General features: G+C 40.3%; 1 protein-coding gene across 1 annotated transcript; it reads right to left on the bottom strand.

Annotated features, from left to right (window-relative positions):
• Positions 1 to 17,332: 17,332 nt before the first annotated feature.
• mc5r (melanocortin 5 receptor) lies at positions 17,333 to 21,011 on the bottom strand. Its single transcript, XM_062980561.1, has 2 exons — positions 20,761 to 21,011; positions 17,333 to 20,007 (listed from the first exon to the last, which is right to left on the bottom strand). The coding sequence occupies exon 2, from the start codon at positions 19,903 to 19,905 to the stop codon at positions 18,928 to 18,930; it is 978 nt and encodes a 325-aa protein (XP_062836631.1). The 5' UTR covers positions 19,906 to 20,007; positions 20,761 to 21,011; the 3' UTR covers positions 17,333 to 18,927.
• Positions 21,012 to 25,048: the final 4,037 nt, after the last annotated feature.

Below are 25,048 nucleotides of genomic sequence, written 5' to 3'. Positions count from 1 at the left end.
GGGAGGGGCACATAAAATGGCATGGCAGGCTGGATTTGGCCCACAGGCTTTATAATACAAATAATAATAATAATAATAATAATAATAATAATAATAATAATAATAATAATCCAGCATGTCTATCTTGTTTGCTGTGTCATACAATAAAATAATTATATAAAACCCACTATGCCACCCGGGAGCTCAAGTTTTATATATAATAATAATAATAATAATAATAATAATAATAATAATAATAATAAATAAAACTTGAGCCCCCGGGTGGCATAGTGGATTAAAGCCTTGTGACTTGAAGGTTGAGTTGCTGACCTGAAGGCTGCCAGGTTTGAATCCCACCTGGGGAGAGCGCGGATGAGCTCCCTCTATCAGCTCCAGCTCCATGCGGGGACATGAGAGAAGCCTCCCACAAGGATGGTAAAAACATCAAAACATCTGGGCATCCCCTGGGCAACGTCCTTGCAGACGGCCAATTCTCTCACACCAGAAGCGACTCAGGTTGCTCCTGACATGAGATATATATATATATATATATATATATATATATATATATATATAATTATTTATATCCAGCCACCATCTGCCCAAAGGGACTCGGGGCAGCTCACAAAAGCATTCCAAGGTGCTTTGAGTTTGATTTACAGCATACGGGAAGAGAATCTATCCCTCATTACATTTGCAATGCAATAGTTAATAGTTACTAGAAAGGAATTAGTTGCAAATAACTTGTTATAAGCAGCCTTAATTATTTCTACCCTTCATTTTTTTAAACTTTCCTCTACTTTATTATTTGTTTCTCCAGCTATAACTACAGTCATGCCTTGGTTGAAAAAGCCTCTGAAAAGAATCTTATGAGGTTGAAAAAGCACAATAATTTCAAGATAAAGGTCTTGGATGTCTTGGATGAAATTTATCACATGACATTGTGTCTCTCCCATAGTCACATTGTGCTTGAATTGTGATGGGGTTGTCTCTCTCATTGATGAATCTAAGCCTGCTGTTCTTCCATCACTCTTCCTTGTGTGATAATGTCCTTCTGCTGCAGCCCTGATATTGTGAAGTGAAGGAAGATCTTGTGAGACTGCTAAAATTTTTGCAACTGTGCATTGTGACAAAATAGGGGTAAAGGGGAAAATAGAAACAGATTAGAAAATAGAATAGTTTGTCCAACCCAGATATTGTGTGGAAAACTAAACACAAGAATGTGCATCAACAGTGGCAGTTTTGCACAACTGTGATAAGTTGTAAAAGTAATCATTCCAAAAATGGTATGTTTTCTTTTGCTTGACTGTGACGAAACAACAGGATAAAGTGATAAAGTCTATTTACACATCTACCTCATTTAAAAAGGGATAGAGAAATCCCTTAACTATGCTTGGTTAAGATGCCTGAGGAACTTTCTCAAGAAATTCCTCCCTTTGCTTTTGCATTTATAAGGTCATGATAGTCTTGGCAGAAGATTATTCAGTACACCCCATGAACGGATTGATTGATAAACCTTCACTCTGTTTAGTGAAGGTTCAATAAGCAGAGAAAGATATTAATACTACAAAGCATAAGCCTTGTCCTTTATTTTCTGCTGAGCTGATCTCCATGGTAAATTTTTAAGCTGCCATTTAAAACTGGCAAGACCTCAGTGTTTTCTTCCAGTAACACCTGAGCCCAGGAAATCACATGAAGACTCCAAGTTGTGTGGTGGTTTCTAATGCCAAATCTGCCAAGCTTTTCTGTGTTTTTAAAATATATATAAATACATAATACAAATATACAGATAGGTTCTCAGTTACATGCTAAAATACTCCAATATAGTAAAGAGAGGGGCTCAATATATATATGGCTGGAGTTACACTTAAAAATGGACCTGTTCTGACTTACAAGCAAATTCGCCTTAAGAACAAACCTACAGAACCTATCTTGTTCATAACTTGGGAACTGCCTATATATTTTCGCATTTGAGGCTGCAAACCAAGTATCCCATTGTGGCAAGAAGAAAATGTTGAAGATGCTCTACAATTCAAATATTCAGCCAAGATTTAATTCTTTATGTAAAAATAAACAAGTACACCCATCTCGTTGGTATGCAAATTGGCTTTCATCTTCAATAAATGGTAAAATTATTTGTTTATCCAAATAATTATTTTGAAATACATTTCTTTATTATTTATTATAATTAAATATCAGTAATTTATATAACTATAAAAATGTAAAAATGTGTTGGGGGAAAAGGGATCATGAGTGGGAAAGGCACAACTTATGTCTGGATATGTCACTTACAGAATGTCACCATCAGTGTATACATATTACCAATTTCAGGACCTGATATGGGAACTGGAACTATGTTAAAATGGAAGTGACTATACAATGGTTCAGTTATAACACAATTTAATAAGCTAGGTAAAAGGACAGTGAAAGCAAAGGTAAATAAGCAATAATATGACAGTTAAGACAGACTGAAAAGTCACTCTATAATGAAAGGAAGAGTTGCCAAACAAAGAAACCCGGGCAAAGAATCAGAATTTGTGAGGTGCTAGAGCTGGACCATAAGGAAGGCTGAGCGAAGGAAGATAGACACTTTTGAACAGCTGGAGGAAAATCCTGAGAGTGCCTTGGACCACAAGAAGATCCAACCAGTCCATCATCCAGGAAATAATTCCCAACTGCTCACTAGAAGGAAGGATATTAGAGGCAAAGATGAAGTAGTTTGGCCACATGATGAGAAGACAGGAAGCTTGAAGATGAGAATCATGCTGGGGAAAATGGAAGGAAAAAGGAAGAGGGGCCGACCAAGGGCAAGGTGGATGGGTGGTATCCTTGAAGTGATTGGCTTGACCTTGAAGGAGCTGGGGGCCAAAAGGGAGCTCTGGCGTGGGCTGGTCCATGAGGTCACAAAGAGTTGGAAGCGACTGAACGAATAAACAACAAAGTCACTGATATTTTGTCTCTTTAAGGCATGCTAGTACAATTATGCAAAGAGATCTTATAGCACATTAGAGATTAGCTCAGAACATCACTGCACACATGTTGATATCCCACGGCATCCCTGTGATGCAGGACAGCAGAAACCTACCATCATGATAACAAACGCCATTGCACAGCCATTCCATGATTGCTATAACTCGCTTTTGTAAGGGTGGCATCATTCTGCCCTCCCATTGTTCTGCTTCCCATTTTTTTCCTTTTCTTTTTTCTTTTCTTTTTAAGGCACTTCACATACTTTGTCCAAGATTATGTAACATCTACCTGGAGCTCCTTCAAACCATGTAATTATAGCATTTTGCTACCTGATTTAAAAAGTAGATGAGAAGGACGTTTCTCATCAACAGAACTAGCTATCATGTCAGAACTGCATCATGGTAGTTACATCTGACAATATAGAATCCCAACCAATTATAATAGCATTCAACTCCCACTAGGAAGTCTGTCTGTCTTCCTAGTCACCCATCCATTCATGGTTTGCCTTTCCTTTAATTCAGAATTACTTGCCAAACTACTAGAATAAAACTCTTATCACAGGAGTTGCTTGACACAGCTGTAAACTCCATTAACAAGCACCACATTGGGATAAAGCCCTCCCAACATCTACCGCTAGCTTTAAACTTTATGAAGTAGTAGCATTTTGTCCTGGCAGGTACAAGGACTAGCTGTAATATTAAAAATGTCACCAGACCACCTAAAGATTTGGGTTTTAGGTCCATGTAGAGACAGGGAATTATTATTTATTCCATTTGTTGTTTTCCATTTTTCTTCCAATGGAGAAGAAATTTATAACATTTTCTATCTCGGATGTCAAAAGAAAATGGTCACCCTTAAGCATTCATATGCTTTGACTCAGGCAAGACATCATTTGTTATTTCACTGCAAGGAGAAAAAAATATTTTAGGCTGGCTGCAGCCACTGGCATAAACAATTCAGAGATTAGAACAAAGCAAGCCTCATTAGGTAGAGAGTTCAGCTTCAAGATGATACTACAAGAGAAAAGTTTGTTCTCTCATAAATCTAGTTTCGGGAAGGAAGGAACGAAGGAAGGAAGGGAGGGAGGGAAGGAGTTTAGCACTGCTTTAACTGTCATGCTTCAGTGCTATGGAATTATGAAAGCTGTAGTTTTACAAGGTCCTTAGCCTTCTCAGCCAGAGTGCTGGTGCTTCACAAAATTACAATCCCAGTATCCCCTAGCATTGATCCATGACAGTTAAAATGGCTGGAGCCCCTGATGCCGCAATGGGTTAAACCCTTGTGCCAACAGGACTGCTAACCTGAAGGTTGGGTTGCTGACCTGAAGGTTGCCGGTTCAAATCCAGGGAGAGCATGGATGAGCTCACTCTGTTAGCTCCAGCTCTCCATGCAGGGACATGAGAGAAGCCTCCTACAAGGATGGTAAAAAAATCAAAACATCTGAGCGTTCCCTAGGCAACGTCCTTGCAAATGGCCGATTCTCTCACACCAGAAGCGATTTCACTCCTGACATTAAAAAAAGTTAAAATGGCATCAAATTGCATTAATCTGACATTTTAGGTGCTTCATGGGGAGGGAGGGAGTGCTGGGTGGAGGGAGTCAGAACAGGGAATTGTAAAATAGAAGGTGTTTCACTAAATAGGTAGGACCTAAGTAGTTAAATGAGCCTCCGGTGGCTCAGTGTGTTAAAGCCCTGAGCTGCTGAACTTGAAGACCAAAAGGTCCCAGGTTCAAACCCGGGGAGCGCCCACTGTTAGCTCCAGCTTCTGCCAACCTAGCAGTTCGAAAACATGCAAATTTGAGTAGATCAATAGGTACCGCTCCAGCGGGAAGTTGTCGCAGCTATCAAACAGGGGTTCCAAACATTCTACCCCTTCTGCGGAAGCTGCATCCTTCGTCCAAGGAGAAAACCCCAAAACAAACTGTCTTTTAGTAAAGAAAGATTTATATGAACATATATACAAACACAACAGTCCTTGGTTTTTACCAGCTGCTTTCAAATGGCGAAACAAAATGTTCTTATCTTCAAGCTTTCAAGCTCCAACCTTCCAAACTCTCTGGTTTCCAGACTCTCCGTCTTCAAACTCTCTTCAGCTCCACTCCAACATCAACACCATCACCATCACTTTCACAAGATTTACTCAGTCTCTATTAATAGCACTCAGTCTTTAGCAGGTGCCTTGATTGCTGCTGGCCATACATGGATAGGACATGATTCTTACAAACACTTATCCATTTTCACATAAGAAATGACCTAAATAATATAAAACTCTGACAAAGGTAACGGCGTTCCATGCAGTCATGATGGCCACATGACCTTGGAGGTGTCTACGGACAACGCTGGCTGGAGATGAGCACCAACCCCCAGAGTCAGACACGACTGGGCTTAACATCAGGGGAAACCTTTACCTTTTTAAGTAGTTAAATACTTCTAAGATAATAAGTACCATGGGGATCAAAGCAAATGTATCAATAGCACATTTGTACAAAGCTAGGTGAACCATGTGCTCTGCAGTTTTGAACAAGGGCCCAACAAGGGATACACTTTCAACTGTGAATTGATTTCAGAAGTTTTCTTAATGGTTTTTATCAAGGTTTGGATACTTTCAGGGACCCTTCCAAGCAGGGCCTAAAATGCAGGGACTGTCGAACTTTTGCCAAAGGCGTTCGAACAATGCCTTCAGTTAAAGAGAATTAATTTGGGACAAAGCAGTAAACCCTGATTTGTCCCAAATTAATTAAATACCCCATTAGACTTGGGCCTTCCTCAAAGGAAGGGGTATTGGGCCTGTGGGGACTGACTCCTGGGTTCTCCCACAGTCCTCTCGTTTCTTCAGGCTCCATGAGTCCCGAGAACCTAGAGTGCTCTTCCTTCCCTGAACCCTCCCCCGGAAGCCCTAAAAAGTGGGGAAAAATTACCGAGAGTCCTCCAGCAGTTCTCCTGGCATGTAGAAATGACGTGACAGGAGGTTGGAGGGGGGGGGGGGGGGAGTTAGGAGATGAAAAGTAACAAAATCAATGTCCATGGTAGCAAAGCCCAGCTCAGATGTTTATAATTTTAAGACTTCATATAACAAGACATACACCACTGTATCCCTTCTATTCTCCATATATTACTACTTAGATGAAGTATGCTTAATTAACTCATTTAATCCTTCAGTTTAATCTGTTTCTTTTCGTTATGTTTATATCCTCCTGAGACCCTTTTATTAATTAGATTCTCAAAAAAAAATACTAGAAAACTAGAATAACCTCAACAACAGATTATCAGATGCTTTGTGAAAGTATTCATCAGACTACTCAGCTATGACAAAATCAAAGGCACCACATCTACATGTATAAGTCCTCATGGTTTCTTGCTCACTTCTGCTCTGGTATTTTATTTTATTTTTTGCCATAGCCATTATTGAGGGTGTTGTTTTTTTTAAGAACAGAGGTGAAATCTATTTGAAATGTGTGATAAAGTTCCTACAGGTATTAACAGAGTTTCATGGAATCATAAAATCATAGAGTTGAAAGAGACCTCGTGGGTCACCCAGTCCAACCCCCTGCCAAGAAGCAGGAAAATCGCATTCAAAGCACCCCCGATAGATGGCCATCCAACCTCTGTTTAAAAGCCTCCAAAGAAGGAGCCTCCACCACACTCCGGGGCAGCGAGTTCCACTACTGAACAGCTCTCACAATGAGGAAGTTCTTCCTAATGTTCAGGTGGAATCTCCTTTCCTGTAGTTTGAAACCATTGTTCCGCGTCCTAATTTGCAGGGCAGCAAAAAAACAAGCTTGCTCCCTCCTCCCTATGACTTCCCCTCACATATTTATACATGGCTATCATATTTTCTCTCAGCCTTCTCTTATGCAGACTAAACATGCCCAGCTCTAAGCCCCTCCTCATAGGGCTTGTTCTCCAGAACCTTGATCATTTTGTTGCCGAGGACCCCCAGGCAAAATTATTATTTGTTTCCTTTGCGCCTGCAGCAGAAAGTTCCAAAGACTGCAAGCACAGCAAGTGCACTTGTTTGGCACTGCACATGTTCAGACAATCAGGAAACTAGACATAGATTGCCTATAATTCCTTAATAAAATGGTTACCCTGAACTCTGTGCTTCTCTTGCCTTTCCTTGCTATAATGTATCTTTCCCAGCCATCATGTATCTCTCCTTGCTGTCTCTGCTCACTTTATTCCTCTCCTGCCAACCCCCTCCCCCCACACACACACACACACACACATCTCAGAGCACACTTTCTGGCCACTTTTGAGACCTAACTCAACCCAGGGATTCTGAAGATTATATTTCCCAAACCTTAGGAACTATGTCTCCCAGGACTGTTATTAAGAGAACTCTTTTGTCCCTTGGCACCAGCTTAAATACTAATAATAGGTTCAATGTATAAGCTGCGTGCTCTCTGTGTCCCCGTTTTGGGGAAACCTTTCCGTAAGACTTCACTGTGTTAAGATAAATATCACTATGATTCCTTGTGATCTTCCCTCACCCCAGCCCTGCATGCCTCCCCATACTATGTTTTTATAATATTTTCCTCCTTATGTCTTGTGTGTGTATATTAATATGTCTTGTGTTCTCTTGAGCAATCCAAGCTACCGAGGTCATCACAGCATGGGAACTCTCATCCAGCTCCCATGCATCTTAATCATATGATTGCACCTTCCGCGTTCTTGCCTGGTGAACCACTTCTTCCCTGGTGAGCTGATTTCTATTCTGGCTGTCTTCCTCGCTTGCTAAGCACGTTCCCTCAAAAGGCAGCCTGGGCAGCCAACCGGCTGAAATCTCACCAGAGCTGATCACTTCTGCCCAGGTCTCCAGGTCTCATCTCCAAATTGTGGCTTCATTTTTAGTCACCCTCCTCTGGACACATGCATCCAGTCATGGTAAAGGTAAAGGTTTCCCCTGACGTTAAGTCCAGTCGTGTCCGACTCTGGGGGTTGGTGCTCATCTCCATTTCTAAACCGAAGAGCCGGCATTGTCCGTAGACACCTCCAAGGTCATGTGGCTGGCATGACTGCATGGAGTGCCGTTACCTTCCCACCGGAGTGGTACCTATTGATCTACTCACATTTGCATGTTTTCAAACTGCTAAGTTGGCAGGAGCTGGGGCTAACAGCGGGCGCTCATTACACTCCCTGTATTTGAACCTGCAACCTTTTGGTCCACAAGTTCAGCAGCTCAGCGCTTTAACACACTGTGCCCCCAGTCATGAGGAATATTGAAATGGAGGTATGAAAATCTTCATTCTTGGAGGTGGGGTAAGACTGTCCCCTTTCAAGTGTTACCAGTCAGGCACATTATATCATGATCTGGCAGAAAGATTTGTAGTGGAGTTATGGTCAAATAGGATCTGAACCCATGACAAAGCAGCAAGTGATCATTTCAATACAAGTATGTCCAAGTGGAAGTAGTGAAAGGTACATACATATACTAAACATGAATTCACCTTATTCCACCAAAATGACTAAGCATGATCAAGTGGAATTTACTAGAGATCGAAACTTTAGCAGAGCCAGGACATACAGTTTTAAATATCATTAATGATCATGATAAAGAGCCCCCAGTGGTGCAGTGTGTTAAAGCACTGAGTTGCTGAACTTGCGGACCAAAAAGTTGGCAGAATCTGGGGAGCGGAATGAGTGCCCGCTGTTAGCTCCAGCTTCTGCCAACCTAGCAGTTTGAAAACGTGCAAATGTGAGTAGATCAATAGGTACCACTCCGGCGGGAAGGTAACGGCACTCCATGCAGTCATGCCAGTCACATGACCTTGGAGGTGTTTACGGACAACGCCAGCTCTTTGGCTTAGAAATGGAGATGAGCACCAACCCCCGGAGTCGGACACGACTGGATTTAACGTCAGGGGAAACCTTAACCTTTACCTTTAATGATCATTACTAGAGCACTGACCTTTTAAATAATCATATCTTAAACTGAGCTTGATCATGTCTTATTATTGCTGGTGATGGAAATGAAAATGTTGAGCTGATAGTTTTTTGCAGTTTAGCAACTTGTTGTGCCACCCTTATTTACCCTTTATTGCAATTTCAGGTCTCCCCAGAAATCTTGGCTGAAATCAGCAATACGCTCTTTGTCAAACATGCTCCATATGAAGTATGGGCACACCATAGTCTTTGCAAGTCTGTAAAAAAAGAATAAATATTAATATTATCTAGTTTTATCGGATGTCACCATGCTGTATATTTTAAGTCATGAAGCACCTTTTCAATTTTGTTTTAGAATTATTATTTGGTGTTCGGGGTTGAAGTGTGTGTTTCTTTTGTCCTCAGAAAGCACAATGTGAGACGCTGAAAGCAACTCTTAATCCTACCGGAGGTGGAGGGGAAAAAAACTTTGCCATTCAGAAAGAGAAGGAGAAAGTAGAGTATATGCATCCCTGATGTGAAAATGCCTTGTAATTTTAGTAATGACGTTCAAAGCTCTGAATAGCTTGAAACTTCAATGCTCTAAAGCAAGGGTTCTCAAACTTTTTCAGCCACAGAGCCCTTTTTGAAGCAAAAGTTTCTCATGGAGCCCTAAGGAATATGTGTGTGTATCTATATCTGTCTATCTATATATCTGGCATGGGCTGAGCCAGTTGTAGATTGAGGGAGAGTGTTTGTGTGAACTAATTAATACAGTGCTAAAAAGGAAATATTTAAAATGAAGAGTAATTTTAATCAACATAATTTAACAGTATTTCAGTGGAAGACCTCAGGGGGCATCCAGTCCAACCACCTTCTGCCATGCAGGAAAAACACAATCAAAGCACCCCTAACAGATGGCCACTTAGCCTTTGTAATAATAATAATAATAATAATAATAATAATAATAATAATAATAATGCCTCAAGTACCACCTCCCAGCAGCAAAGAACTGGTGGGATCACAAACCTGCAAAAGTATTGGAGAATGAGCACGCAAAGATACTGTGGGACTTCCGAATATAGACTGACAAAGTTCTGGAACACAACACACCAGACATCACAGTTGTGGAAAAGAAAAAGGTTGGATCATTGATGTCGCCATCCCAGGTGACAGTCGCATTGACGAAAAACAACAGGAAAAACTCAGCCGCTATCAGGACCTCAAGATTGAACTTCAAAGACTCTGGCAGAAACCAGTGCAGGTGGTCCCGGTGGTGATGGGCACATTGGGTGCCGTGCCAAAAGATCTCAGCCAGCATTTGGAAACAATAGACATTGACAAAATTACGATCTGCCAACTGCAAAAGGCCACCCTGCTGGGATCTGCGCGCATCATCCGAAAATACATCACACAGTCCTAGACATTGGGAAGTGTTCGACTTGTGATTTTTTTATACGAAATCCAGCATATCTATCTTGTTTGCTGTGTCATAATAAAATAATAATAATAACACAGTCAAATTGATGAAAAACTCAGCCATTATCAGGACCTCAAGATCAAACTGCAAAGGCTCTGGCATAAAGCAGTACAAGTGGTCCCGGTGATAATCGGCACATTGGGTGCCGTGCCAAAAGATCTCAGCCGGCATTTGGAAACCATAAACATTGACAAAATTACGATCTGTCAACTGCAATTACGATCTGTCAACAGATTCCCATGGCATATTGCCTTGACTGTAGGCCACCTTACTGGGATCTGCACGCATCATCCGAAAATACATCACACAGTCCTAAACGCTTGGGAAGTGTTCGACTTGTGATTTTGTGATACAAAATCCAGCATATATATCTCGTTTGCTGTGTCATATTATGTCTTTGTGTCAACGATGATGATGATGATGATGATGATGATGATAATAGAAACTCCAGGGGCCATCCAGGCCAACCCCTTTATGCCATACAGGAAAAACACAGTCAAGGCAATGTGCCACAGGAGTCCGTGCCATGAGGCAGATGCTGCTGCTGCTGCTGTTGTTGTTTCCAGCAGCTCAAAACTATTTCCCTGCATTTCTCAGGAAGGGAGAAAAGGAGGAGGAAGGAAGCAGTAGGATGCCACAGAGCCCCTCACTATAACCTGTGGAGACCCAAGGGCTCCCCGAAGAACAGTTTGAGAACCCCTACTCTAAGGATTGTCTCTCCGTGTATACACCTGCTTAAGATATGAGGTGAGCTAAGGAGGTCTTCCTCTATGTCCCCTATGTCCAGACAATTCTCTGGGAAAAGACATGAGAGTGGGTCTTCTGTACTGTGGCCTCCCCAAAGATGGAATGCCTTCTTCTTATTATTTATTTATTGGCACCAATGGTGCATGACTGTTTACTAAAGCTTTAGGGACATGTTTGATCCCTTCCATATTTGCATGTGATGCATTTTCAGTTGTTCAGCTTTCACGTTATTATTGTTTTGAATTTGTTTGAAACTGTTCGAGTTTATTTATTGAATGACTCCCTGAGATCAATTAAACTTTTAAAAATATTTCTAAACATTTATTCTTGGGTATTGTTGATGAGAGGAAAAAGAAAGAGATTTTTTTTAAAAAAAACAATAATGAATGTTTTTAAAAGGTTATTACATTGTGTGTTTTTGTTTGATATGTGTAGTTGTTGTGTGCCTTCAAGTCATTTCTGATTTATGGCAACCCTATCAAGGGGTTTTCTATGTGACTCACCCAAGGTCAGCCAGTTGGTTTCCATGGCCAAGGGGAGAATCAAACCCTGCTCTCCAGAGCCATTGTGCAATGCTCAAACCACAACACCATGCTGGTTCTCACTCTGTGTGTGTGTGTGTGTGTAAGCAATAAGCAATAAAAATATGACTCAGTAAGAGAAGATCTCTGCTGCCTCAAGCCAAAAGCCTGTGAAGTACAGCTTTCTTTTCCCACAGTGGCCAGACATCTGTGGGAAGCCCACAAGCAGAATATGAGCGAAACCTTCTCCCACTCTTCCTTCGCAACAATTTGTACAGAGAGGCATATTGCCGCTAATACTGGAGCTAATACCTTGGCAGGATGCCAAGTTATCTTTGATAACTACAATCGATGAATTTGCCTCATCCCCTCTTAAAGCCCCTTGAAGAACTGAAAAACATTTGTTAGGCTAAACCTAGAGCGTGAAGCGAAATACGCCTTCCTTAATTAAATGTGGACCAGAATCTTCAAGCCAGGGAAAGAAAGATTTAAACCTACTTTCCCCAGCCACTCTTTTTATTTACTTTATATCCTGCCTTTCTTCCAAAGCTCATCCAACATCGATCACACAGCCAGGGGTCTCATCCTGATCCCAGAGCAAGCGACTTCGCAAGACGGGCTCTGCCTGGGAGGTGCCTGGCAGGGAAGGCAGCCGAGGTGCTTCAATGGCCCTGAGAAGAATGAAATGTAATCCAATAATATGAACTATACAACAGTAATTAAACCAAAATATAATCCATGTGTTACCAACACACATACATGCATAGAAAGTAAAACTCTATATTCAGAGTTTGTGAGTACAATGCCCACCAGAGCTTGCCTAAGGAATCAAACCAGTAGCAGAGCACCTCTGTAGGAGAGTTTATGTAGGAGAGTTATGTCCACTCCGTCATTGATAATGACACATTGAAATTAAATACTTGAAGAACAGAATTGACTATTTTAGGTTCCCCATACCTGCATAACCACCACCTGAGGAAGACTACACAGTCGAAACCGGTCGTGGATGGTGACTAACCTTGGACTTGTTTAAAACATTGGATTTCATAAAAAGGATTCACTTACTTGGACGTTTAAATTTGGACTCACAACTAGTGACTTATACAGTCCTGCATGTGGAACATGAACTCTGGTGGGCATTGGACTCACAAACTCTGAATATAGAGTTTTACTTTCTATGTATGTATGTGTGTTGGTAACACATGGATTAGATTTTGGTTTAATTACTGTTGTATAGTTCATATTATTGGATTACATTTCTAGCTATAGTGGCCTCTTGCCTGTGCATTTCAGGGAATCCTTTATTTGTATTCCTGAGAAGAATGACACAGATTATTTTGCCTTTTCAACATTGAGGGTCCTGCTTTACATATAAAATGCTGATATTGCCACCCATCAATCTGTCCCACCTTTGTATGCCACACCAATTCAGATGGATGCACTAGGAAAACAGCAGAAGAAAAACAGTTTTTTAAAATACGTGAAAGCCTAAAAGATGCACTATTACTGTAAAATCAGTAGTATGTTGTATGTTCTACAGCACCAGAATGGAGGTGAGTAATGATTTTTTTTCCTGGTGTTCCCAAGTCCATTGTAGAATACGCATTTAGTAGGGATGTAAATCTGAAGGTTTCTTTTTTTCCAGTGGCAGTGAGGGAAAAAACTACTCATCTTTGCACAATTTGAAGAAAAGCGACAAAGTTATTTTGTCACCTTGAGAAAAGAAATGGTGGAAAACATATTGTGCAAAATAAAAAATCGATCCTTCACAAACATATTTCATTTTCTGTGCATTTTCTTGCTCTAATGTACACTTGACACAGACAGCACATGTGTGATCTTTTAAATCAATGCAAATTATGAAAGCACTTGTGCTGGCTTTATTACACTCTCTGCAGACTCCCTTTCATTTGTGCAGCTTATGGAAAAGGTGGTCTGAGGGGGAACTTCCTTCTCACTCTTGTGTCTGTAATGAGCACTGCTAAAAAGATGCTTTCTCACAGCACAAAGAAGGTAGAATTTATTCAAGATGAGTCGTCACCATCCCCCCCCCCCAAAAAAAGAATTCTTTACACCCCTAGGATTCAGCTCAGACATTTGGAAAAGCTAAACTTGTAAATAAGGTCTTTCTGCAGGAAAGTCTTATTAAAGTGAGAAGGCAGAATCCTGTCATTCTATCCACAGGGGGAAATATTTGCTCTCATTCTAATGCAAGAAGGATTCATTCCACAGAGTTTCATAATGACCTCAGGTTTCACTCATATTTTGCTTGTGGGCTCCCCACAGATATCTGGCCGTTATGGAAAAAGAAGGCTGTATTTCACAGGCTTCTTATTACAAGTAAAATTCTGGAGCAAATTAGTAAATACTTTTGCAAACTTAAGTAGTAAACAGTAGGCATGTGCATTCGTTGCGGGTCCCGATCCATTTTTTGTAAGCCACCAGAAATTGGGAGGATTGTTTTCAGTTCTTTCGTTTCGGGGTCCAAAAATCGGACCATTATGGGGGGGAGGGGCTGCCCATCCACTGGATCCCCATCCCAGCATGTGTTCTTCTTATCTGCTATTTTTACTCAAGAGTGTGTGTGTGGAAGTGCATGCAGGCAGGCCCCAAGCACGCCTGTAGCCAAGCTCTGGACCTGCCTGCCTGCATGCCCTGCCACACACTCTCTTTCCAAGGCAAGGAGGCAAGTTTGGATGCACACAAAAGCAGGCTTTCGTGTTGAGCAGATTTTCATGTGGGGAGGGGGCATCCTGTTTCATACTTTTAAAGAAACGGAAGACACGAAAGAAAAGGTAGAAATGCTAAGAACAAATTTTGAACACATGTCTAGTAGACGGTTTATACCTCCTGTACAATTACATACTCTCCAACATTTTCAATTAATCCTTTGCCATCCCACTTCTTAGCTGCTTGCAAAATGTACCAGGTCCTTTCTTTACTCCCACTTTGTTCTTAATTCAGTTGCTTCAAAGTGAATGCAAAGTGAAAAACTTAACTCAGCAGGAAAGAGAGAAGGCAGAATCTTGCCCTTCCAAGTAGCTCAGGCAAAAACAAATTACAGAAAGTACCCAAGTCACAAAAGATAGGTTCTGTAGGTTTTGTCTTAAATTGAATAGGTACATTTGTAAGTGCAATTCCAGCTCTGTGTGTGTCTGTGTGTGTGTGTGTGTGTGTGTGCGTGTGTGTGCGACTATGCTTTGGATGGCATAGGGGTTGACCTATGGAAGGGGCCTTATGAATTCATTCCACTGTCATGGAAATTCCACATCACACACTCGCTCCACCTAATATCCACTCAGAAAAAATTAGAATAATGACATATCTTACAGATGTGTGGTATAAGAAAATGTTATTATTCATCTAGTTCCACTGTATATCAGTATCATAGATACATGATAAGACAGATAAACACACAATGTTGTAGTATTTATGCTATGCCACTTCAAACAGCAAAAGATTTGAAGAACATATGAAATTGCCATCCAGGAAAAATGACTTATGTGATTGGACTCATTCAAAGCAAATAAAAAATGCAACTTTTTATGTTTTCTTCTGGAATTTTCTTAAAACCTTTAGCAAAATATTGGATTGGATCTAAGTTACTCATATTTATACAAACTGTCATTGAGATTAACGTAAGCAATGACAAAGCCCTATTGGTTTTAATAGATCTATTTCTAAAGTTTACTACTCTTTATAGTCATGTATAAGTCTAGAAATTTTAGTCCAAAAGTTGACCCAAAAAGATGGGTTGACTTATCCATATTCAATGTAAGTACTTTGTCTTAACTCAAAAGAAAGAAAGAAAGAAAGAAAGAAAGAAAGAAAGAAAGAAAGAAAGAAAGAAAGAAAGAAAGCAAGCAAGCATTTCTGAGTACAGTAATGAAAGATGAGTGCTTAGCCTGTCCTGGGAGAACCTAATAGAAGCATTGATTTCGCTACACCCTCCACCATGGAGCCACTTTGGGCCTTTTTGAATACATGGGCGGGAAAATTGTAGTAGCCAAGAGCAGTACTAGCATTTTCCCCTCTCTGGGGAATAATTCTCAACTTATCCATGGTTCATATCAAAATCTAAAATGTTGGCTCCTAAACCTCCTTGACTTATGCATGAAGTTGACTTATACGTGGACTTGTATATTAGTATACAGCATGTTTCAATGAAAACCACAATTTCTTTTCAGTACAGTAGATCCTGCAATGCAGTGTCACTTAGTCAAAATTACAAAATGTCTAAACTTTAAATTGGGTCCTAAACCAATTAGATTTTAGGATTTTACCGTACACTGAAAGTGAATAGATTTTTGGGTCGCTGTGAGTTTTCTGGGCTGTATGGCCATGTTCCAGAAGCATTATTTCCTGACGTTTCACCCACATCTATGGCAGACATCCTCAGAGGTTGTGAGGGTCTGAGAATGCCCGCCATAGATGTGGGTGAAACTTCAGGAGAGAATGCTTCTGGAACATGGCCATACAACCCAGAAAACTCACAGCAACCCAGTGATTCCAGCCATGAAAGCCTTCGACAACTCATTACATAGATTTTTTTTTCATATCACTGTTATAAAGCAATCTGTTGTATATTTCTACATTTTACACATTAATGCACATCTGAGAAACATTCAGAGGTGTTCTCTGAATGACTTTGTATACTTTCAACCCAAATTGGCATTTTGCTGAGCACTCCCAGAAAGCTTTCTGTGATTTCTCAGAACTGGTGCTCCTACAGATTTTTCATTTGTTCCACATTTTTCTAAAGTGGTAGATAGCTGCTGTGTATTTTTTTCATAAGAGAGTGTTATTTCATACCTTTCACAGGTGTCCTTGGAACTATTGTAAATATAGTTACAGGACGTGTTCACTCAAGCTGTCATTGAAACATTTACAAAGAATGAAAAAGCATGCATTTTGGTAGGTCTAAAAATAATTTCTTTGTACTATTTAAAAGGCTAGGGCAGAAATCCAGCTGGCATTCATTCTCATTTAGTTTGCAAGAGCTTTCAGCATATCCTTAATGAAAATCTATTTTGACATTGACTGTTACTCTGACAGTTACATGACATTTGCGATTATCCTGTTTGTTTACACTTTTTAACAGCCAACAATACAAAGCAAAGTGCTCAGGGAAATAGGGGCACAGAATACCCATCATGAGACTTTGGTCATCTGGTTAGTGAAGACTGCTCTGCCTTGTGCACAAGTAGACATTTATATGTAAAGGCAAAGGTTTCCCCTTGACATTAAGTCTAGCCGGGTCCGGCTCTGGAGGGTGATGCTCATCTCAATTTCTAAGACGAAGAGCCAGCTTTGTCTGTAGATGCCTCCAAGGTCGTGTGGCTGGCATGACTGCATGGAACACCATTACCTTCCCACCGAAGCGATACCTATTGATCTACTCACATTTGCATGTTTTCAAACTGCTAGGTTGGCAGAAGCTGGGGCTAACAATGGGAGCTCACCCCATCCCGCATATTTGAACCGGCGACCTTCCAGTCAGCAAATTCTGCAGCGTGTTGTTTTAACCCGCTGAGCTACCTGTAGCCCTGTAGACATTTATAGTATATCTTCATTCAAGATCCTCATGTTCTCTTTTTTTTTTAAATGAATTTTTATTTTTTAAAAAACAAAAAAGATCCCCATGTTCTCACCTCCCTTTTCTTAGTTTCACATTAAAATGTGAATATTTTTAAGGGCCAAAACCTTCCGGCTTCTTCATAGCATTTGTTAAGCACAACTGACCCTAATAAATAAATAGGATATGTACACCAATGCTGAAACAACATCATATATTTGTATTGCAAAAATTAAAGCTGTATTTCTTACGTGACAAGGAGATGCTGCAGAAGACAGTTGTCTATTTCAAAAAGTATTTGCCAGCTTGGAAACAGAGAGGCAGTAAGGTATAGCAGTTTGATAGATAACTCTGGAGGACATAGTTCAAATCCCAATTCAGCCAAGGAAAACCACTGAGTGACCTTGAGTAAGTCAGTCACTTTCAGCATCAGAGGAAAATAAAGGCAACCCTTCTCTAAATAAATTTTGCCAAGAAACACCAGTGATAGGGTCTCCTTAGGGTTGCCATAAGGCAAAAACAACTTGAAGGCACACAACATTGATAAGCAGCATTGCATCAGTGCACTGTTCCCCCGAAAATTGGTCACCAATAATATGCCATGAAAAGAGTTGTGGCTGGACTCACCCACTTGGGTCATTGTCATTGTATGGCACTCCAGTAATTGCTGTAAACCAGTGGTTCGCAACCTTTTTTTGACCAGGGCCCACTTGACCGGGGACCACTTTGACCAGAGACCATTCTCTAACAGTAGCACCAATAGGGTTACAAATCAGTTTTTGGTCAACTTTCGATTTGGTTTAGTTATTTAGGGTGCTGATTCAGAAAATTGCATTAGATAGACCACATCAGGTCTAGTTTCTGATATAGACCATATACCATTCAGTAGTCACCATCTGCTCACCCACAGAAAACCATATTTAATAACCTACATCTGATGTGATCTATCCAATGCAATGGTCAGCTCTGTGGAAAGGATTGGAAATAAAATAAATAAAATAAAATAAAGAGGAAGGAGGGTACAGACAGGATTTTTATTCTCGCAGCCCACTGCTGGGCCACAGATTAAGAACCACTGCTCTAAAACCCACAGACTATAGCCACAACTCTTTTTTCATTAGCAACTGCATCTATTCCCCTAGTTATTACTTTCAATACTTCTGTCCCCACAAGCATGTTATTCAAATTTCTACAGTCAAGTAACAGGCACAGTGAAATGGACACAAATAAAAACATCACAAAAGAAAATATTTCAGTTACATTAGTCAGTTGTGATGTTCCCATGTTTTGTCTTTTACTAATATGTACGTACATGTACATAAGGACATTCTGAAGACATCCTCACTGAGGCATAGGAAACTTGACATTTGCAAATTACATTTCTCACATAATATTAATTACAGTCACACACAAAAGTGTAACAAACAGCAAAGGAAACTCCGCACTTGTCAATTACGCAAAAGTGGTCATAACTAAAGATCAGTCAGAAAAATCTGAAATATCGGCTTGTATTTGTATCTGTACTTCATGAAGTGCAAAGATAATATTCACAATTACTAGTTATAAAAATAAAGAAATAAATTGGAATGATATAACTTATTTTTTTCTCTTACACATACACACCTCTGTTAGTACATTCAGCCTTGTTTTTAGAGCAGCGATGGGCAACGTGTAGCTGCCCAAATGTTGTCTGATTCCCAATGTTCATCAACCCTAGCCAGCCTAGGTAATGGTGAAAGAATGAGGGGAGCTTCAACCCAACAACATTTAGAGCTCCTTGAATGTGTGTTTCCTAATATTTGCTGGGCAGTCCACAGACCAGGCTTATACTATAGCAGCAGATGATCTCCTTAAAAGTCTTTCTCATTTCCTGGCTTCGAAAGGCATAGATCAAGGGATCAATAATTGAATTGCACATGATGAGGATGAGATACATGTTGAAGTGAGACATGAAGCAAACACAGTAAAGATTCTGCGGGCAGGAGATCATGAGGATAAGATGGAGGAAAAATGGAGCCCAGCAAACTATGAAGATGCCAAGTAGCATAGTCAGAGTTATGGCACCTTTCATACTAGTCCTCTGATGAACCGAATTATATCCCGGCAGAGCTGCTATCCTCTTGACATGGGTACGAGCCAAAAGGAACATGTGTATGTACAGAGATACCATGAGAAACAACATAGTGAAGAACATTGTAATGAGACACATGATGACATACTTGGATTCATAATAGAGGATGAAGATGATACCACAACCTATGCAAAAAGTCCAGATGCATGCAATTATGAGCCCCGATCTTTTCACGGTCATGATATTGTGATAACGGAGGGCATAAAAGATAGTGATGTACCTGTCCACTGCTATAGCTAGCAAACTGCACATGGAAGCCACTACAGAGATACATATCATTGAGTCAAAAACATTGTCTATGTGACGTACAAAAACATCTTCAATAATGAGGTGTCTATTGTTTAGCAAATATATAGTGATGGTCTCCCAGGCATTTGACACACTGACCAGCATATCGGCCACAGCTAAGCTGCACACAAAGAAATACATAGGCGAATGCAAGTTCTTGTTCTTAATTATGGCACAGATGACCAGGATGTTTTCAAGAAGGCTTACAATGCCAAGTATAAGAAAGACTTCAACAGCGATGACCACTTGTTCGCAGGTTGACAGTTTAGTCTTGATGGTAGGCAGCGTAAGGTTGCTTGCAAGCACTGTCAGGTTAATGTCTAGACTGTTGGGTTGGTCGGAGTTGTTCATCTTGGCTCACAAAAAAGCTCTTTCCTTAAATGTTCTTTTCAATCAGGCAGACTGGTTGTAAAACAGTCTTGCAAATGCATTTTTGACAGGAAGTAGCAGAACCTGTGAAACATAACAAAAGCAAAAGAGAGAAAGAATGACCAAAAGCAGGTTGAAAAAAAAAAGAAATCTAAAGCACAAGCTAGACATGTACGTGGCAGAACCATCTCTTAAAAAGGGAAATCTTACCAATGTCAGCTGGCAAGTGGCAGTTTTTGTACACCAACCGGCCATCCCCTCGTGGCTATTTTTCTCCTGACTACTGAATTTCCACACATTCTACAGAACATTTTATTTTAACAATACATCTTCAGATCAGTAAACAGCATGAGATTACTGATAATTCAGTCCTAGCATCCTTAAAAACCCCAATGAATACAGCATTTATGGGAAATATCAGATTACATTTTCTTGCCTGATTTGACTTATGTAAAAGTTTGAAATTCTGCATTTTATGCTTGAAAAGCAAAAGGTTCAAATCCTTTCCTTGATCTTTCCACTTGCTACTATCGCAACAAGCACTGATACCAACAGTAAGCACTTGTATCCCTTGCTAGCCATCTTACTCTATCAGGTACGGTGTATCAAAGCATAGAAGATTCTCATTTATTGTGAATTCTTACTTGCTTGAGGACATCAGCATTCAGATCTCTTTGGAACAGCAGAAGCATTATGAAAAACGTTACTGAAGAACCAATCATTCATGAATACAACACAAATTATATTCTTGATGCATCCAAAAATAATAATATTCCCTACCCCCAAAAAACAAATACATTTATTTTGCAAATAAGTGGAGAAATGTAAAGAATTTACCAAGAATTTGAGATCCTGTATGTCTTCAAGTCTGCACTTTCTTCCTTTGGCTGTCAGAAGTTTGTGTCCACCTGTCCATCCAGCATGAAGAGTTTGTGTTCTTTTGGCAGGAATAGGTGCCATGTCAGAGACAAAGCATGATTCACATCCACAAAGACAGGTCTCCCTTGTATTAGAAATAACATATTGTGGTGCTGCCTTTTTATACTCGCAGAGTTGATCACTCGGGTGTTCGCCTTCCAGCTCCTCCTCCCTTCTTTCCCCCCAACTTCTCATTGACTTCCAGAAGACCCAAAGACTTGAATTTTTAGCACCACCTCGTGGCTAATTCTGTGATGCATCCTCTTTTTTTTAGGTTGGAATCACTCTGCCTACTGCTCTACACCAGCAACTATTTTGGATCAAAAATCATTATCAATCTGTCCTTTTTCCATTTTCAAATCAATTAAAAAACCAAAAGTATTCCTTGGGGCTTTTTATCATACTTGCAAAGGTTATGTTCACTATCTGTAAGGCTTAATTTAATTCAGAATTCATTAGTGCTTCATTCTAGAGTCTATTGTCATTTTTAAAAAATTCAAGACCTAGCCTTACTCTGTCAAGAAATTAAACAAATAATAACTGCTGCTTATCATGTGCAAATCTTCTTCCCATCACTACTAAAGCCAGCACAGAGATGTGATTTGAGTTTTTTAAAAAAACCTCTTGATGTTGTATCCGTCTATTATTGACTGGGAGACACTTATACCAGAATTGATTTTGCTGCAGATGGCTCTTAGTCAGTGACGGAAACATACAATAATTGGCCTTAGTTTACAAAAAGAAAAGTACAAAGGGCACTTGACACATCTTAAGAATGTTCAAACCATCTCTTTCATTATGATGTAAAATTTCCAAGGGAGTAGCCATCTTAGTCTATTGCAGCAGAAACAACAGACAATCTTGTAACAACTTGACAACAAGTATATTTTATTGGGCTTAGGCTTTTCCGGGCTGCAACTCCAAATGCTCGTGCCTAATCAAATACATTAGCCTCTTATTGGTTACTTAGAAATAAGTACTCTTAGCTGTATATAAGCATTAACTAACATTTCAATATTGGAGGAACCTGTGGATATCTAACATTGACCATTTAATGCTATTTGGGGGCAACTCAACAGCACAGTGTTTAGATGAAACACTCTGCAAACGTTCACAACAATGAATTAAGGGCTTTAAACCAGCATAAGGAAAGCTGGAAGATACTCCAAAATAGAGTCCTTAGTGTGAATCAGCATGCCTATGTGGAAACCACATTGTATGGCAAAACAAAAAAGACAGGTGCTCTCGTGATCTGCGCATTGCGGCAATGGGAGGCGACAAAACCCTGAATCCTTTACAGTCTTTTTTTCATGTCAGGAGCGACTTGAGAAAGTCACTTCTGGTGTGAGAGAATTGGCCGTCTGCAAAGATGTTGCCCAGGGGACTCCTGGATATTTTGATGTTTTACCATCCTGTGGGAGGCTTCTCTCATGTCCCTGCATAGGGAGCTGGAGCTCTCCCTGGATTCGAACTACCAACCTGTTGGTCAGCAGTCCTGCCGGCACAAGGGTTTAACCCATTGCGCCAGTGAGGGCTTAAGCTGTAGATATTTAAGATCCTGGTGTATATATGCCTGGTGTAAATAGTCACAGTACAAGCGTCAAACCAGTTCCAGGACTTGTGATCATGTGCACAATGAAATCTCTACCTTCTCTACCATATCTACATTGTCCTAATGGTCCATGTAAATATGTCCATGGACTTATCAGACTGGCTCCCTCTCACTGTGGCAAGCTAAAAACTCAATCTACATTCAGCTTGGACTAGCAAGATGAGGGTAGACAATGACCCTAATACAGCTGCACTGCTACAGTTCTGAGTTTGCAAGACCTGAGCAGTGCTATTGCCAACAGGATTTCTCTCATTCATAGGGCTACTGTAAATTTTGAATCCAACTTGACAACAATTTGAAAAAAAACAAAAGAATCCTAGTGCCAAATTAAGGCAACAGATGCTAAATGCACATGCATCTCCTACATGGGTTAGAATGGGAGCCAAATCACAAACAATTATGGCATTGAGTTGTTGTATGTTTTCCGGGTTGTATGGCCATATTCTAGAAGTATTCTCTCCTGACATTTCACCCACATCTATGGGCAAAACGTCAGGAGAGAATACTTCTAGAACATGGCCATACAGCCCGGAAAAAATACAACAACTCTGTGATCCCGGCCATGAAAGCCTTCGACAACACAATTATGGCATCATAGTTATCTCACTGAAGTAGAGAAAGATATAGAAAGCAAGTGAGCATAGTGTACAAAAGGTAGAAATAAGAATATGGATGAAAAGAGTTTCTTCCTCTGGGGAACGTTTTTTCTCCTGTTCCTCAGGGAATGTTTTAGACTCAGTCCTCAATCATATATAAAAAAGAGTGGGCCTTTAATGGCTTCAACTAGTATCCAGACTCTAAAATCTCTGGGCCCATCAACTTTCCTTAAGGCTAAGTAAATAAGTCTCTTCCTCCACAGGCAATAAACCTCTCCAGTGTGCTGTCCAAGGTCCTAATAGTCTCTCCTGACAATCCTGCAATGGCCTGTACAACAGTGGTTTTCAATCTGTGGGTCGCCAGATGTTTTGCCCTTCAACTCTCAGAAATCCTAACAACTGATAAATGGCTGGAATTTCTGGGAGTTGTACGCCAAAACACCTGGGGAACTACAGACTGAGAACTACTGCTGTACAGTGTTGAACCTACCTGACCCGTCTTCATTGCAGCCAAAGTAGAAGCCATGCTCAGGCGAAGTTATTTTGCTCATATTTTATGTATAGCACTACTTTGGTTCAGTACTTTCTGCTAATCTTATCTCACCTGCAGATAAAAGCATTGTCCCCTGCTTGCATTTCTTTTTTAAAACATTGCATGTCTTTTTTTTTCTCCTTGGTTTCTAATCCCATTTCTACAGACTTCGAAAAATGATGCTTTCTCCTCCATGCTGCATAAAACCTTTCAACAGAAAAGATACTGTATTCCATTATGTACTTATCATGGGAGGGAACTGGTCCCTGAATTGTTTATACCTTTTTATCTTTTAAAAATTCCTATGATCTTCCTTATGTATACATTCTCCTGCACAATGTTTATTCCCTTTCAGTCCAGTTTTGTAATATTAATAACAGCTTCAATGGGCTTTTTGTTGTTGTTCCAGGGGCAGTACAATGCTTTGCTTTGGTGGACTTTGCAATGGCATAGCAAATATTCAAGGGAAGCCATATGTGGTTTAAATTGTAGCTTTGGCTAGGAATATGTAATTTTGATCCTCTGGAGCCAGAGCGAAGAATATCTACCCTTCCCCAGATGTTGAAGGATTACAAATTACATGATTTCCAGAATTAGTTATGCTGGTTGGAAAATGTTGTTGTTGATCATATGCCTTTTCCCCCATTAAAGAGACTCCTATAGTGGGAGTTGGACAAATAAAATACATAACTGATACTACTTAGCAGGGATGTGGTGGCTCGTGAGAATGCACAACATTCCTAGTATTAAATACATTCTTTGATTTAGAGGAAATTACAAACTAGAATACAGCTAAAAACCAAAACTGCTTTTTTTTGGGACTAATGGTCCAAAGGATATATCTGGGGCTTCTAAGACAAAGCTTGAACTACGTGGCTGGAGATTTGGGAAATTGTGATCGAAAAAGTCAACTTTTGCAGGCTCTGCTCTAAAGCAATTTTGACTTTATGATGCAAAGGATGCTGTGACAATATTGGTGATAAGACCTGATTGAAGTCTAGCTACCAATACTCTTTTGACATCTCTTGTATATCATCAATTGATGAACACAAATACTTGACACTGTTTGTTCTATTCAAGGCAGAATTAAAAAAAAAAACCTTGGACTATTCATTGCCTTTGAATAACCACTGGAATGCATAGTGTCAGCATAAGCTGACAGGTGATTTGAAGGTACATATACACACACACAAGGAGCCCTGGTGACGAAGTGTGTTAAAGCACTGAGCTGCTGAACTTGCAGACCAAAAGGTCCCAGGTTCAAATCCTGGGAGCGGAGTGAGCCAACCTAATAGTTCGAAAACATGCCAATGTGAGTAGATCAATAGGTACCACTCCGGTGGGAAGGTAATGGCGCTCCATGCAGTCATGCTGGCCACATGACCTTGGAGGTGATTCCGGACAATGCCGGCTCTTCGGCTTAGAAATAGAGATGAGCACCAACCCCCAGAGTCAGACATGACTGGA

The sequence above is a fragment of the Anolis carolinensis genome, chromosome 4, assembly GCF_035594765.1.
Source record: "Anolis carolinensis isolate JA03-04 chromosome 4, rAnoCar3.1.pri, whole genome shotgun sequence".
Lineage (NCBI taxonomy): Eukaryota > Metazoa > Chordata > Lepidosauria > Squamata > Dactyloidae > Anolis > Anolis carolinensis.
Note: the sequence above shows the minus strand (reverse complement) of the source record. Positions and strands in the feature narration are given on the sequence as shown.